The sequence below is a fragment of the Poromitra crassiceps genome, assembly GCF_964638095.1.
Source record: "Poromitra crassiceps genome assembly, chromosome: 14".
In the NCBI taxonomy this organism is placed as follows: Eukaryota; Metazoa; Chordata; class Actinopteri; order Beryciformes; family Melamphaidae; genus Poromitra; species Poromitra crassiceps.
In genome coordinates this window covers 43,033,896-43,049,585 of record NC_139633.1, presented here as the reverse complement: position 1 = coordinate 43,049,585, position 15,690 = coordinate 43,033,896, and the positions used below count along the sequence as shown (strand labels likewise).

At 44.8% G+C, this 15,690-nt stretch overlaps 1 protein-coding gene across 3 annotated transcripts in view; it reads right to left on the bottom strand.

Moving 5' to 3' along the window:
* The window catches only part of cul9 (cullin 9), a 162,890-nt gene extending 148,068 nt beyond the window's left edge, over nucleotides 1–14,822 (bottom strand). For all 3 annotated transcript variants that reach the window (XM_083650545.1, XM_083650546.1, XM_083650547.1), the window contains exons 1-2: nucleotides 14,716–14,822; nucleotides 323–506 (exon numbers count right to left, since the gene is read on the bottom strand). In XM_083650545.1, coding sequence (XP_083506671.1) covers nucleotides 323–501 — 179 coding nt within the window. In that variant the 5' untranslated portion in view covers nucleotides 502–506; nucleotides 14,716–14,822. The remainder of the gene's footprint in view (nucleotides 1–322; nucleotides 507–14,715) is intronic.
* Nucleotides 14,823–15,690: the final 868 nt, after the last annotated feature.

The following is a 15,690-nucleotide window of genomic DNA, read 5'->3' as shown; positions in this document are numbered from 1 at the left end:
GTCTACATGTGTTTTTCAGTATGTACACAATGTTATCATAGAAATGTGTTTTTATACAGATCATATCGACATCGGTAAATATCGGTTATCGGCCATACCAGCAATGTTAATATGGGTTATCGGTATCGGCCAAAACGTTCACATCGGTGCATCCCTAGTGTTTAAGCACCATTTTTTTGCTATATCGCCCAGCATTAGTTTTTCCCCTGGCATTTATAGAGTTAACACTCTAAATTGACTAATATCGTAATAATTACCGTATCGACTGAAATGAGAAGTATATTATGGTGATATAGATTTTGGCCATATGGTCCAAGCCTACCCGGAGCCTGTGCTGCCCGCTGGCCCGGGGCTGTCTTCCAGGCTGAGCAGGGACCAGAGGATCAGGTACTCTGTCTGGCCGTCGTGCGTGCGCCGTGTGCGGATCAGCTCCTCGGGGAAGGCCTGCAGCTTGGAGCCCAGCTGCACCAACAGGTTCCCATTGCGGCGCTCGCCCACCATGGTAGCTGAGGAGGGACATATCACAGACATCGCTTTCACATCCAGTTTAGGGCTGGAACTAACGCTCATTTACATGATCAAATAATGTCTCCATTCCAAATAATGTCTCCATTCTTTTCTCCACTAATCGTTTGCTTCTAGAACATGTCACAAAATAGCGAAAGATGACTATCACTTTTCCCCCTGAAGCCCAAGATGACATCCTCAAATGTCTTCTTTTGTTCTGACCAACAGTCCACAACCCAAAGATACAGATTTATAAAATAAATCTGAAAATATTAAAATAACCACATCTTATTGGACATTTTACTGACAGTTATTACATCGACATTTACATGGACCCCACTATATTAGTAGAGCGCATAAGCACAATAATTGTGCACTTTGAGAGAAACGTGAAATTTCACACATAGTGAGTGAATACCATAAGGTTTATTGTCAGATGTGGAGGGAAAGCGGATTTGGCCTCAAATCCAAGATGGCTGCCATTCCCCCGGGTCTAATGTTCAAGTGTGCTCATACCATGATAAAAGTCTCACAAATCTTAAAGTATTTCTTGGTGAGAGTGTAGGGTCCCCTTGGTAATCTAGAACCGATTTGAAAGGTATAAGTGTAATAGATTTGAAAGGTATAAGTGTAATAGTCTTTGAACTACCGGTAGACCTGGTTTTATGCGGTCTAGATGGGGCAAAAACAATGAAATCTTCAATTTTTCCATGTTTTTCCATAATGCAGATTATTTTTTATTATTTTTATTTTGTTTCCTCATCTAATTAATGTTAGACGCGACGCAACAAATAAACAAACACACATTTCCCAGTGTCTCTGCCATCACACTGGACATCAACACTAGCGGGAGACGTCTCCCATTCCAGCAAATATACATGAATGTTATGCGTAACGAACATGAACATGTTACCGAGAGGGAGAGAGCTAAGCTGTGTAGCTAACAGCTGAGCTAAGTATAACTAGCGTGTTAGCTAGCCGATCTGAAAAGCATGTAAACAGCGGTGAGATTAGTGAGAGAGTCTGTAAAAGGAGGAGAGACCCACGAGTGCTTGTGCAGAACTGGTGCGCGTTGTGTACAGCGGGTAATGAGCCGCTGTTATGAAGATTAAAGCGACAAACACTAAACACAGCTGCATCCTCTCTCCAGTCTGCCTCCTGCACATGACGCGTTCAGGAGCCGTCGGTAAAGCACGCGAGTGTGGCCTTTGAGTGACATCTGTAATGTGTCACAACAAAATAAATAACCTGGGTTACCCTTACTATGTTATCGTGTGTTACTGGACACACACACTAATAACTTTTCAGTCTGAGCCATCTTACATATCCCTACAGTGTGCTGTGCCAGTGATACAGTTCATATTTTTCTATTGTGTTTCTATTTTCAATGAGACAGGCAAAGGACCTGTCTCAAACATTGACTGATATCACAGGATGTTGTGAAGAGTGCAATGTACATGGCTATATCATGTGTAAAGAGTGTAAAGAGAAACATTGTATTAAGAGATACAGCCTACATCAGTGGTTTACAAACTTTTTGTGTCCATGGCACACCAAATGGCACAACAGAATCTCAAGGCACACCTACAGTATATAGCCTAAGACTATCGGTGCAAAGTCTCTCAATGTTTTTTTATTTAGTAATGTCAAATCATTAATTTAACAAAATGTATTACTCTAGCAATTAATTTGAAACTTTGCAAAATTACTACATCAAAGCAGCAACACACCCACTTTTTGTATAGTTTTAGGCTATATTTGCAATTGCAATAATGCAAAATCCCAAGGCACACCTGGACTTGTCCTAAGGCACACCAGTGTGACTAGGCACACCATTTGGGAACCACTGGCCTACATTATGGGCATTGTAACACAGAGAGCCATTCAGTTAATATGGCGTTATTCTTCTAACACAGAAACATTCAGTTAATATGGTGGTCTTCTAACACCAGAGAGACACATTTCAAAAGGTGTCCTTCAATCACACAGTGACTGTTAACTCATTCACCGCCAAAGACGTCTTTGACGTGTTATCAGAAATAGCCCTCCCCGCCAATGACGTGTTTGACGTGTTTTTGTTTTTATTAGTGCAGCGCGTAGTTCAAACACTTCCCCAGCCTGTGACATAGTATCAGGTCCCTGCCTCAAAGGCAAGCCGACAACCCGCGATCAAACACATAGCGCAGCTGTTGTTTTGAAATTAGCAGGAGGAAAAACAGAGAAACGCGCTTCCTTGTAGAGAGGAGAAACGCCATTGAAACGCCCCTCGGCGCGCTGCACTGCTCGCTGCAGGGCGAACCTGGATTGTTCGCAGTAGTCAAACCCGTGACGAACATGATCGATCCGGTTCCAGTGCCTGGTCCCAAAGCCAAGCCCGACCCGTTCCTGTGTCGCAGCATTCGTCCCAGCCCGAATGAGAGGAGGAAAACGATGCGAGGCAGAGGAGGCTAGACGCTGATCTCAGACCAGATGGGTGTTCCCCTCCTATGCTAATTTGCGGGGCGATCAATAGTGTTCCCTTGGAAGGAGGTGCGATGGACAGAACTCTCTCTCTCTCTCTCTGGGTGTGTGTGTGTGTGTGTGTGTGTGTGTGTGTGTGTGTGTGTGTGTGTGTGTGTGTGTGTGTCTGTCTGTCTGTCTGTCTGTCTGTCTGTCTGTCTGTCTGCACACTCACTCACACTGAGTAAACTGTATTGTTGAATGTAAAGCACTTCATGTATATATATATATATATATATATATATATATTTATTTTTTTGTCATTTGTGTCATAACGAATAATATTTACATGTCTGATGTCAATACAGTTCAAAATAAAAGAATTGAGAGCGAGTTCTGCCTGAGATTGTGTGCTGTACAAAAATGCCATTTTCTGCAATTTCTTTTCTCAGAGAGACCTTTTTGGTGAAAACAGGGTGTATATAAATGGCTATAAGTAGAGTACAGAACATGCTAAAAGCTCACTTTTTTTTCCTGGTGAACCCAGAGACGTACATCTTCATTTTGAGGTATTGCAAATCACTCTGGTGCTAATAGATAATTTACTGTGGGTCTTGAAAGATGACCAACAATTATGAAAATCTTTGGCCTGTGCTAAATATTGGCAGTCCTAAACTGGCCATGAATGAGTTAAGGGTTTTACTAAACCTTGAATTTGTGAATGTGATCAACCTTGTGGACATTCTGTTTCTTATCCATTAGGTATCGAGTATCGTATCTGTATCGAGTATCGTATCAGTATCGTGATACTAAACTTAGTATCGGTATCGAAGTCTAAATGTTGGTATCGTGATTAGGGCTGGGTATCAAGTTTCGATACTTACTTGGCACCGAAATGAAAGCATTGATACTAAGGGGTATCGAAGCCTCCCTTGTCAAACGATACCAATTTTCGATACCAAAACAAAACAGCGTCATTGAGCCTATAAGCATGCGACATGCTTGCACACCGCGCTCTAATACGGCTGGTGATTGGCTGTCATGTAGAGGCATGCAAGAAACGTTACGCCCACTTTAGCCGGTGTGTTTGTTGTGAGCCAGGCGTGCGGTGCGGATATAGTATACAAGAAGTTAGCCACTCAAGCTAGGATCCTATCCTGGAGTACCATATAGCGAAGATGATGAAATGCAGGGAAAAAAACAGAAACAACAAGGACTGGTTTCCACAGACAAGAGAAATAATCGCGAGGTGGGTCAGCTTACCGCAAATTGTTGTTGATGTTGATGATTGTTGGTTATCAGATCCCTCAGTCTGACAAATCCATGCATCTGGCTGTGAGTTGTCGCTAGCATTAGATCGTTTAATTAATTGCCGCCGTAACGTTATGCGCAAGCGGGCATTGTGTATTTTTAGCAACTCGTTAACAAACGCTGATGTCATGATAGTTTGTTGAATGTAAATGCGATTCATTTATATTGATAGGCTAGTAAGTGAATGCATGAAGTGGAGCTGTCTCGTCAGATTGGACAAGAATGACGTTCTGTTGCAGCAGTGAGCATTAAACACTGATCTGCAACGCTAGCGTTAGATGTTTCATTAATTAGCGTTAACGTTATGTGCAAGCGGGCAGTTATCACCCATTATGTATTTTTAGCAACTCGTTAACAAACGCTGATGTCATGATAGTTTGTTGAATATAAATGGGATTCACTTTGTGCCATTATTGATAGGCTAGTCAATGCTCAACTAGTCTTCCATGCATGAAGTGGATCCATCTCATCAGTTTGGACAAGAATAGAGTTCTGTTGCATCAGTGAGCATTAAACACCAATTTGCAACTCTCTGTTTTGCACTGAAAACTATTCCACTGATTTATTTGTTTTACATTTCTTTCCTTTGTAGTACTCCAATATTTTTTGTAGGGACAGCAATAAGTTTAGACAAAGTTATGTTAAATACAGTAGGTTTTATTTTTTTCTGCTGTAAAACTTAAGATGGGGGGAAAACTAAAGATTTGTAAAATAATTTCAATGTGTAATGCAGTTTTATTTTTGTTCAAATGGATTTTTCTAAAAATTGGTATCGAAAAAAGTATCGTTCAGGAACCGGTATCGAAATTCAAGTATCGAAACGGTATCGATATCGAAAAATTTTGAACGATACCCAGCCCTAATCGTGACAACCGTAGTCCTATCCTATCACTAAAATACACACAGGGCGCAGCGTCTCTCAACATAAACACACTGCCACACTATTATATGGGCCAGAAGTGATCGCTTTGAGGGGAAACGTTTGCATAATTTCATCTTTTTTTTATGAAATAGCTGCATTATTAATAGACTTGCTGCTACCAGCTGTTAGAATTGGCGGAGCCTGCCTCCATGGTACATCCATGGTTGTATGTATCACCGCAATGTCCAGAGCGTACACTTGTGTTATTACACCAGTCCAGCAGACAGCATAGGCTACCTCACGCAAACAATAGAAGGAGCGGTCACATGAGGAAGTAGTCACACTGGACTGAGATTCAGGAAACGAACTGAGAGACCACATAGCAAAAATAGCAAGATGAGCGTGCCTGCTAGTGCTAGCAACAAAAGAGCGAAACGCAGCCCAGTGTGGGAGCAACACAGAAATTATTTGTGTTGTATTCAGCTCTTGAAACCTTCCAATTTAACATACTGAAAATCCCAGAAAATCCCAGTAGTGGAACATTCTCAAAATTGGCATTGTCTCCACAAAGGAGGTGATGTTTTCGGTGCCGTTTGTCTGACCGTTTGTTAGCAGGAGGATTACGGCAAAACTACTGGGCCGATTTTCATGAAACTTGGTGGAAGGGTGTAGCATGGGCCAAGGAAGAACCCATTACATTTTGGAGTGGATCTGATCCGGGTCGGCTCAATGGAGGGGGCGGGGCTAGGGAAAAGAGTCCTTTGCTAGGGATAGGAAGGTCGTAGAGAGTCTGGATTCGAGAGGTGGGTAGGGGGCATGGACAGGTGTATCGGGGGGGAGTGTATGTGGGAGGTGGGAAGGGGTGTTGTCAGGAAAGGGGTGGGGCTAGGGAAAAGCTCTACCAAACATACTGTAACATAACAAAACAAAACATAAAAAATTTAAGTGTGGCTAATATGTTCTAATAGTTAGTGGAAAAGGGTGAGTTTTCATGCACATCTTGTTCCCTCAGACAGCCATCGCAAACCATAACTTCTAGGGGTGTGCCGATTAATCTTTTTTTAGATGCATCGCGATGAGTCACGTGACGATTAAAATCGATTCACAATGTTCGATTATCGATTTGCAAAAAATTGCAAAAAAAAAAAAAAAAAAGCTTTATTTGCAAAAAATACGGTATTTCGCCCGGAAAGCAGTTCCTTAACTGTAAAACGAGACCAAAACCGAAGTACTGGAAACTGGAATCACTGAAGAAAGCATGCAGGGTGGCTGTAACATGTGATGCGTGGACTTCAGTCGCAAATGAAGATAATGGAGGTACATTTGTTTGTTTACTTTAATTAATGGATACTGACAAATATACCTATATATTAGCGGCAGTAAAATGTAAACTTATTTTGTATGCTGATGACTCTTCCCTACTAGTGTCTGGGAAAGATATCCATGATATTGAGATCACTCTTAGTAGGGAGTTAGAAAATGTAAGGGAGTGGCTCATTGACAACAAATTGTCACTGCACTTAGGCAAAACTGAGTCAATTCTGTTCGCCACTAAGCGTAGGCTGCAGAAGTCAAGCAAGATAAAGGTTACATGTGAAGGTACTGAAATCGTCTCACAGGCTTGTGTTACGTACCTTGGGATCACTCTGGATCAGTCTCTCTCAGGAGAGGCTACTGCTGAGAAAATACTATCAAAAAGTGCCAGTAAACTCAAGTTTCTGTATCGCAGAACAAGGCAGTTTGATATTACTATTAAAAAACTCCTTGTAACAGCACTGATACAGTGCCACTTTGATTTTGCCTGTTCAGCTTGGTACAGTGGTCTGAACATGAAATTACAGAAGAAGTTGCAGGTTATGCAAAATAATATAATTCGTTATTCACTGAATGTTCCTCCTAGGACACATGTAGGTGGAAACGAATTCAAAAAGGTGGGTATGTTGCCTGTTGAGTTTAGGATTGAACAGCTAAAGCTAAACCATTATGTATAACATCATCAATGGTACTGCCCCCATGTATCTGGGCTCACAGATAACAATGGTCCATACCCAGCATGGTCACAACACCAGGGCTAGTGTGCGCTCATGCAAGGTACCACGAGTGAATAGTGTAGCAGCTCGAAGCTCCTTTTTTTATACTGGGTCCTTGCTGTGGAACAGCCTTCCCCTAGGTATCAAGCTGTCAGAGTCGAGAGGTGTCTTTAGAAGGCAGGTCGGGGATCATCTTTGGAGTAAAGTGGCTAGCTAGAGGACAGGTTTTGCCGCCAGCAAAACAGTGTTTTTAATTCGTGATATTGTTGTTTTTGTTCTTGGATTTGGTTCTCTGAAATTGTTGCCGATTTTCATGTTTTTGTTTTGTTATTTGTTTTAATGATTTTAGGTGTCTGGTTACGGATAAGAAATGGTATATTGATTAGAAATTGTATATTGATATGACTGACTTTTTACATGTTATGTGTTGTGCGTTCTGTCCTACAACAGCAGGGACCATGTTGGAAATAAGTGTTCTCACTTTAACATGTTATCCTTTGGAATTTTCTTTTGTAAATTGTCTTCTCTATATCCATAAATAAAAATCAATCAATCATCAATCACCTTGCTTAAAAAAAATCCTGTTTGGTGAAAAAGATACATCGAAAATCGTGATTAATCGTAATAATCGTAATAATCGTTTAATAATCGAATCGTAGCACCCTTAATCGTAATCGAATCGAATCGTGAGGTGCCTAAAGCCCAATTTATGCTTCGTCTGCCGACACTTTTGAAACGGTCGCCGACAGAAATGAGGACTTGAGTCGACACTTTCAAGTGTCTGCGAGCAGCGTCTGCTACCTGGTGAAATGTCTAGTGTCGCTGACTACGTCACATAATGTCGCGCAAGTCTGATTGGCTATATAGACGGGCACGCGCGACTTCCATGTTTTAGTTTTCACTGAAATGAAATTAATGAGCGTGTCCCCGCCTCCCGGTATTTTTATCAGCATGTCCTTGATGTATGACTTCGTGAAAATCACAAAGAACACCGTGACCAACTTCCCAGAGTGTCAGGATCGGAGTGAGAAGTGTGGATCTAATCGCGGGTAGTTGATGACCACGGGAAACTTGGTAGGTCTGGAGAAGCCGGGGTGCTGTGGAACTTGGTAGCTTGAAAGCTGGGAGCTGCACTGTTCGGGGTTTGGGAACAGTTGGTTGCAGGTTGCAGACGTTGCTTGAGACTGGTATGATCCTAATTTAGATTATGAATCACTGGCCAGAGCCTGCTGGAACAGGCCTTTATAGATCCGAGCATGACACCACCTGTGCTATGACATCATACCGTTTGTGACATCATCAGAGACATGACATCACCTGTGCTATGACATCACTAGCGAAAGGCAAGAAAGACACTTATGAACCATGACATCATCAGTGATCGATGACATCATAGTCGGGGTGACGACGTCAAAGTAGGAATGATGACGTCATCCTAACAGTACCCTCCCCTCAACGGACGTCACCTGGCGTCCAATGAGGCCATCAAGGATGGCATCTGGGAGACAAAAAATCCGTAGGTTCTGGTGGAGGTGCCCTTCCGCAGGTGGTTAGACGCAGGTGGTTAGGCCCCAAAGGGGGTGTAAGGGAGTGAGGTGCTCTTCAGCAGGTGGTTAGATGCAGGTGGTCAGGCCCCAAAGGGGGTGCAGGACAGTGGAGGTGCTCCTCCCTAACACAGGATATCGAAGCCATAGATGGACCGATACGTGGATAGAACTTCCACCGGGTCCGGTGGATCCTCTGGGACCGGCCATCCCCCGGGGCACGATCCAAACATGGGAGGCTGGCGACCATCAAAAGGGTCAAATGCCGCCGTCTCCGAAGGCAGAGCCGCAGGGGGATCTGACACAGCGAGGCCTGCCCTCCCGACCTGTAGTTTGGGGAGGTCACCCACCGTCTCCTCCTTCAAACGCCTCTTATTTCTTCTTGCTCTTGACCGAGGGCTGACGACACTACGGGAGCCTCCCAGCATGAGTTGTTGGTCCAGCATGAGTTGTTGGTCAAGGACAGGAATTGGCTGCTGCTGGGGTACGGGCTCAGACTCGGCGAGGGGAAGGTCCACAGGTTGTGCCTCAGGTACAGGTTCAGACTCGGCGAGGGGCAGGCCCACAGGTTGTGCCTCAGGTTGTGCCTCAGGGCCAGTAGACTCGGAGGCCCCCTGCGGGGGGACGGGGCCAATCTGCAGGCAGCGATTGAACTTCCCAATGAGACGGTCGACAGTCCTCTCCAACTCGTTGAGACGGTTGGAGACATACTGCCACTCCTGGGTCCTGCAGGGAGCGCTACCCAACAGTACAGATCTTTCGGCTGGACACGTAGAGTCTTGATCCACTGAGAGTACCACGGGCCGGCGAGCGGTGGGACCACTTACTGGACGCCGGGAGCAGGAGGAGAGGTAATGCCCGGCTCGACCACAGTACAGGCAGCTCCGGGTGTCCAAACGGCGCTGCCTCTCCTCTGGTGTGATGCGAACCCTGCCGGTCGGATCACGGTACAGATGGCTGCTGGGACTCGAATGTGGCTGCCCCTGCTCTGGGATGACGCGAACTCCCCCCCAGAATATGCCCTTAGCAGCTGGAGGCGGCCGAGAGGCAGAGCTAGAAGCAACGACCGCTGTGGGCGGGGGAGTAGCAGGTCTGGAAACCTCCGGAACGGCAGTGCGCTCGGAAGCTGGGGCTTCGAGACGATCTAGCCGGCCAATCAAGAGGGCGTGCCGATCAGCGGCTGCGGAAGCCAGAGCCTGGATTGCTTTTTCCTGGTGGGCAATCAGGCGTCTTGACTCAAGTGCGAGGTCTTGCAGAGGCTGCGGGGTGACACCCTGGGGGCCTAGCCCTTCGAGACGATCTAGCCTTCTATCGAGACGATCTAGCCTTCGATCTAGGTGCTTAAGTATGACATGGAAGTCTCCGAACGTGATAGGACGAGTGGAGACATCAGGATGAGTGAAGGTATCAGGATGAGTGGAGATATCCAGCTGACCGCCTGGTGGGTCAGCTGAAGCGACCGGCCGGGTAACTGGCGTTGGGGCGACTGATCGCCCAGAAGCTGGGGCAGGAAGGGCAGAAGGCTGCGCAATGCCCCCCTGGTCGAGATGATCTAGCCGTCTTGCCAGGAGGGCGTACAGGTCCTCGGCCTTGGAAGCCTGAACTTGACTCTCCTCGACCATGAGGGCGTGCCGATCATCGGCTTGGGAAGCCTTGAAAGCTACGTCCCGAAGGATGTCATCGAGGAGCGCCTGCTCCCGTTGCATCTCCGCGAGTCGCGCGCCCAGGCCAGAAATAGTAGAAATCAGTGCTGTCAGGGAGGTGTCGCCTGGTGGACTGCCTGACGTGGCCGGCGGGGAAACGGGGGTCTCGGGAGCCTCCTCCTTGACTGGCGGAAGTGTGTCCGCTGGATCCGCTTCAGAGTGATTGGGGGCCTCCTCCTTGATTGGGGTGAGAGATTTGCCCGCTAGATCCATCTTTGAGTGATTCATACTGTCAGGATCGGAGTGAGAAGTGTGGATCTAATCGCGGGTAGTTGATGACCACGGGAAACTTGGTAGGTCTGGAGAAGCCGGGGTGCTGTGGAACTTGGTAGCTTGAAAGCTGGGAGCTGCACTGTTCGGGGTTTGGGAACAGTTGGTTGCAGGTTGCAGACGTTGCTTGAGACTGGTATGATCCTAATTTAGATTATGAATCACTGGCCAGAGCCTGCTGGAACAGGCCTTTATAGATCCGAGCATGACACCACCTGTGCTATGACATCATACCGTTTGTGACATCATCAGAGACATGACATCACCTGTGCTATGACATCACTAGCGAAAGGCAAGAAAGACACTTATGAACCATGACATCATCAGTGATCGATGACATCATAGTCGGGGTGACGACGTCAAAGTAGGAATGATGACGTCATCCTAACACAGAGAGAGAGGAGGTGATTGTGTGGTTGTGTGTCGTTATATGCGGCTGCAGTTACATCTTGCCTCTTGGGTTCACTGACAGCATTCCCTCTCTTGCCTGTCTGCACTGCACTAGTTCTCTGCCTCCCTCTGTCTCTAGCATCACGTGACCGTTGCGCCGCGGAGAGAAGCATAAATGCAGCAACATGAGCGACACTTTATTTTTCGTCTGCGACCATGTGCTGAGCGACACTTTCAAATAAGTATAAATTAAGCTTAAGGTGGCACACCCCTAATAACTTCATAGTCATGTCATTCACCAGTCTCGCATTGGAGGCAATTTGATTTCGGCAAGGCACAGCGCAAGTTGTAGCTCAAACATGCAGACGAGTGGACAGGTAGGCTAAGTCTCCATATCCGAAGGTTATGGGTAAGCTGACCGCCATTTATTGGCTGTTACCAATGACAGTCATTGTCTGTTACCATTCAAAGTAGGCTAGCTTAATAAGCACTTACTAGTTAGCTATAATAGGTATACGGTAGCTTAATAATAGCTTATTAAGATACTTGTACTATCTGTTATTCATTTTCTTTGTGCAAATAAACAATAAACAAACATAAATAAACAATAAACACTTAAGGTCCTTGCACATAGAGTCCGTTTTTTCGTCCGAAATTGACGCACGAAAAAAATAAAAATACGACCTCATTTGTGTCAATCATCATTGACACACCGAGTCCGACAATTACGTCCGTCATTTAAGTTTTCGGACGAGGTTCGATTTTCTGCGTTTTTCCGCATCCATGAAATCGTTTTGACAGGTGTTTGACCACCCAGAGCTGCCGTAGTGTTGCTATTCACAATGAAAAATGGCGTCTGAGAAGTTAATTCAGTTCGTCTCCCAGCACAAAGCATTTTATGGCAAAGCAGGAATACAGAGATTCGGAATTAAAAGATTTTACAGTCAGAAACGAACGAGCCTCATTCTCATACTGTAGGCGGGGACGCTTCGCGCTGCTGCGGTGGGGGGTTCCAGAAATGGACTGGGTGAGCAGCATAAAGCCTAGAGTCGCACGGGGGTTCATCGGGGCTCTCAAACCCAAGAGACAGTGAGACCTATCCACACTCGCTGCCAGGGAGAGTCGCTGCTCAAACTCCCAGCAGCAGAGCACTGCAGACGGAGGGAGGAGTTTGGAGACACACACACTCTCTCTCTCTCGAGAGAGAGAGAGAGAGAGAGAGAGAGAGAGAGAGAGAGAGAGAGAGAGAGAGAGAGAGAGAGAGAGAGAGAGAGAGAGAGAGAGAGAGAGAGAGAGAGAGAGAGAGAGGAGAGAGAGAGGATAGAGAGAGAGAGAGAGAGCGAGAGAGAGAGAGAGAGCGCACAGAGTGGGAGACAAGGGCACCCATAATCACAGGCACGTGAGGTGGTTCTAAAAATCCATTTATCTCCAAACTCTCTGAAAATCTCTGAAACCATGCTGTACTCAACGGCTAATATCTACATAACTACTAACTCTGCAAACTAACTCTTTTAGACAGAGAAAGCACACATTCTATTAGTTATTTTTAGATGATTGGTGTTCACGAATTCTTAACAGAAAATAATCCTCGGCTCTTGTAAAATGAGCCAGAATCCTCAAAAAAAAAACTGGCACAACTTACCTACAGGATTGAAAAAATGGCTGGCACTCAATGTGTTAAGATGCACATTCCAAAGCACTCTGTTGTGTTATTTCTAAATGCATTATTTTACTTGAAATGAGAAAAGAACATGTATTTATTATTAGTGTAGGCTAGTTATTTATAATTAATCCAGTTAAATCTGAAAACTAAATAAACATTGTTGATGTTTGTTTTGATTTAACAGTCAGTCGTTGACTACATACAGACATTGTACCATTAGGCTACTGCAATCATTGAAGTAGCCTAAGTTCAATGCCACTGAATCATAACGCAAGCTCAATGTTCCGGACCTTCGCTTGAGGACATTTTCTCTATCTGGACCTCTTTGAATTTTAATTGAGTGCCCCTGCTTTAGTGAATACCGACCGCTCTCTCTGAGAAGTTTGGATTTTTTTTTTTTACAACTGTAATTTTTGTTATTAGAGCATGTAAAGTACTGAAAATGGTACCGTTTTGGGTACCGTACCGAATTCCAGGTACCGGTATCGTACAGGTATCGGTTCAAATGTGAACGGTACCCATCCCTACATCTAAGACAATATCTACTCTCATAGCACAATATTGATATAAAATCAATATATTGTCGACCTCTAATATTGAGTGCAGTGTTTCCCCTAGAACATTTTTGTCTGAAAGTGGCTTATGTATGTCCTGTTAAAGTTGTCAGTTTTTAAAATGAAGTTAATTTAGTAAAAAGCACAGTCTGCTAGAGTGAGACACTCAAGGCTGGCTCCATAGGGTCACATTATAGCTGACCCCAGTAAGCAGTTTGTTTACCAACACTGATCCCTGTATAATGCTAAATCAAAGTTCCTTCTGTTTGTAAAGACACTTCCTGTTTGTGCATGCGCCATGGCATCTCTCCCTTTCTCTATCATTGTTCAATCTTGTTATTATTACTACTGTAATTGCTACTGTTGTGTCGGCTAGATTTAGCTAGACATATTTTCTGTGAAGTCCTGAGAGACATGCTTGTGAATTAGGGCTATACAAATAAACTTGACTTGACTTGAATCTCTTTCAGATGATGATGTCACATGTGGGGCGTGTTGTCTAACGTAGCCGTCAGCTAGCTAGCTAATGGCTGAAACAGCTAGCCGCCGGGCAGACTGTGAACTGCTAACACACACAAATGTAACGCTAGCCTAAACATGTCATTACTACAGACATATTATTCCTTAGGTTTAGCCTGACTCATTCGCTTTCACTTGCTACCCACTTTAAACACAGCGTTGTTATAGAGCTAGCTAACGCTACATTCCAGATACTAGCCTGAGCCCTAACGTTATGACTCAATTGCAACAGGCTAACAGCTAACCACAGTAGCTAACGTTAGCAGCCTTCCATTCCGTGTTAAGACATGTCTGTCGGACAGTTGATTAACGTTGACATTAGCTAGAAGCGGTGTTAGCTGTTCGTTAGCTAGTCAGCTGCGTGTTAATGTAGTCCAGCTGGCCAACTTTAGCTGGTTAAACCATGCTAACTACACTAGCTATAAAGCCAGGTGCAAGCCTACTATTAAAAAGCGTGACCCCAAAGTCCAAACAGTCTCGCAGTTTAAGTGCCATTGCTCCTGGGGGGAAACTGTAATGTTAACGTTAAATGTTACAAGACAACTTTACCTGCTTTGACTATTTAACGTTATGTCCTCTGGCAAATCCGGCGTGTATAAAGTCCATCAAACACTGTACAATGTACATCTCCACTTTTACAATGGCTTCATGATGCTAGGTCACGCTAGCGTAACGTTATACCCGTTTTCCTATGCGAGCAGGTCTGCTAAAGCAGTTCTAAAGGTTTAAACTGTCTTATAGCCTGTGATCCTGAATGAATAAGTAACTTAACGTCGTTACGCCGAGTTGAAGAGTGTCCCAGATATATAGACTGCGACTTCTGCAGTAAAGCTCCAGGTTTCTGAATCTGGCGTGACGGATCCTTGATGCAGGAGAACAGCATGTAACGTTATCAGGGCAGGGTAATAGTAGGCTAACGTTACCTGCTGGCTCACAGACTGCTATCGGGTCGTTGGAGTTTTCTTCCCAGATGTAAAGTGTCGTTTCCCTGCCTGTAGACTCATATACATGTATTGTAGTCGCCGCTTGTCTGGACTGTGCAATGCGCAGTGTGTGACAGATACAGGAAGGAACAGCGCCTGCGCACTACTACTACTACTACTACTTCTTCTTCTTCTTTTTCTGAATTACCTTACCGCCACCTACCGGACTGGAGTGTGGGACATTACGTTGGTAGAAAAATAAACATACAAAAAGAAAAACGATTTAAATAATCTCAATTAATCCAGTTTCTTTCAAATAATTTATTTATTTATTATATACTCATCTTGCTGCATTTCCAAGTACGGTCCCTACAGTGAAGCTTGGCTTAGCTTTCTGCATTGCTGAATTCAGTTCCTTCCTCTCCTCCTCATTTCCCTTACACTCCACTACCACCTGCTGGACAGATCTCAGATTGCTACAGTGTGCACAACGTGTGTTATTCAGTCCAGTGTGCCCTATCTGAGGGCTGGACTGGCCATATAGGGCATTTGCCCGGTGGGTTGACATGCCCTGTGGGCAGAAAGAAGGGCAGAAAGAAAGAAAGAAAGAAAGAAAGAAAGAAAGAAAGAAAGAAAGAAAGAAAGAAAGAAAGAAAGAAAGAAAGAAAAATAAAATAAAGGGAAAATAATTGATTGGGCCATAAAACAGGTAGATTTAGTGGTGTCATGTGGTCGATTGTGGTGTCATGTGGTCGATTGTGGTAGGCCGGTCTTAGCCTGGGTAAACCCAGCCTCCACGTGACCTCTATCTATGTGCTATCAGTCATAGATAGAGGTCACGTGGAGGCTGGGTTTACCCAGGCTAGGCCGGTCTGGGGGCCAAAATGCCAGGGCAGATTTTTTTGTCCCAATCCATCCCTGGAGATGGGTAATGACTCTCTTCTTTCCGGTTCCTGCCCAGCCTATACTTCCTAC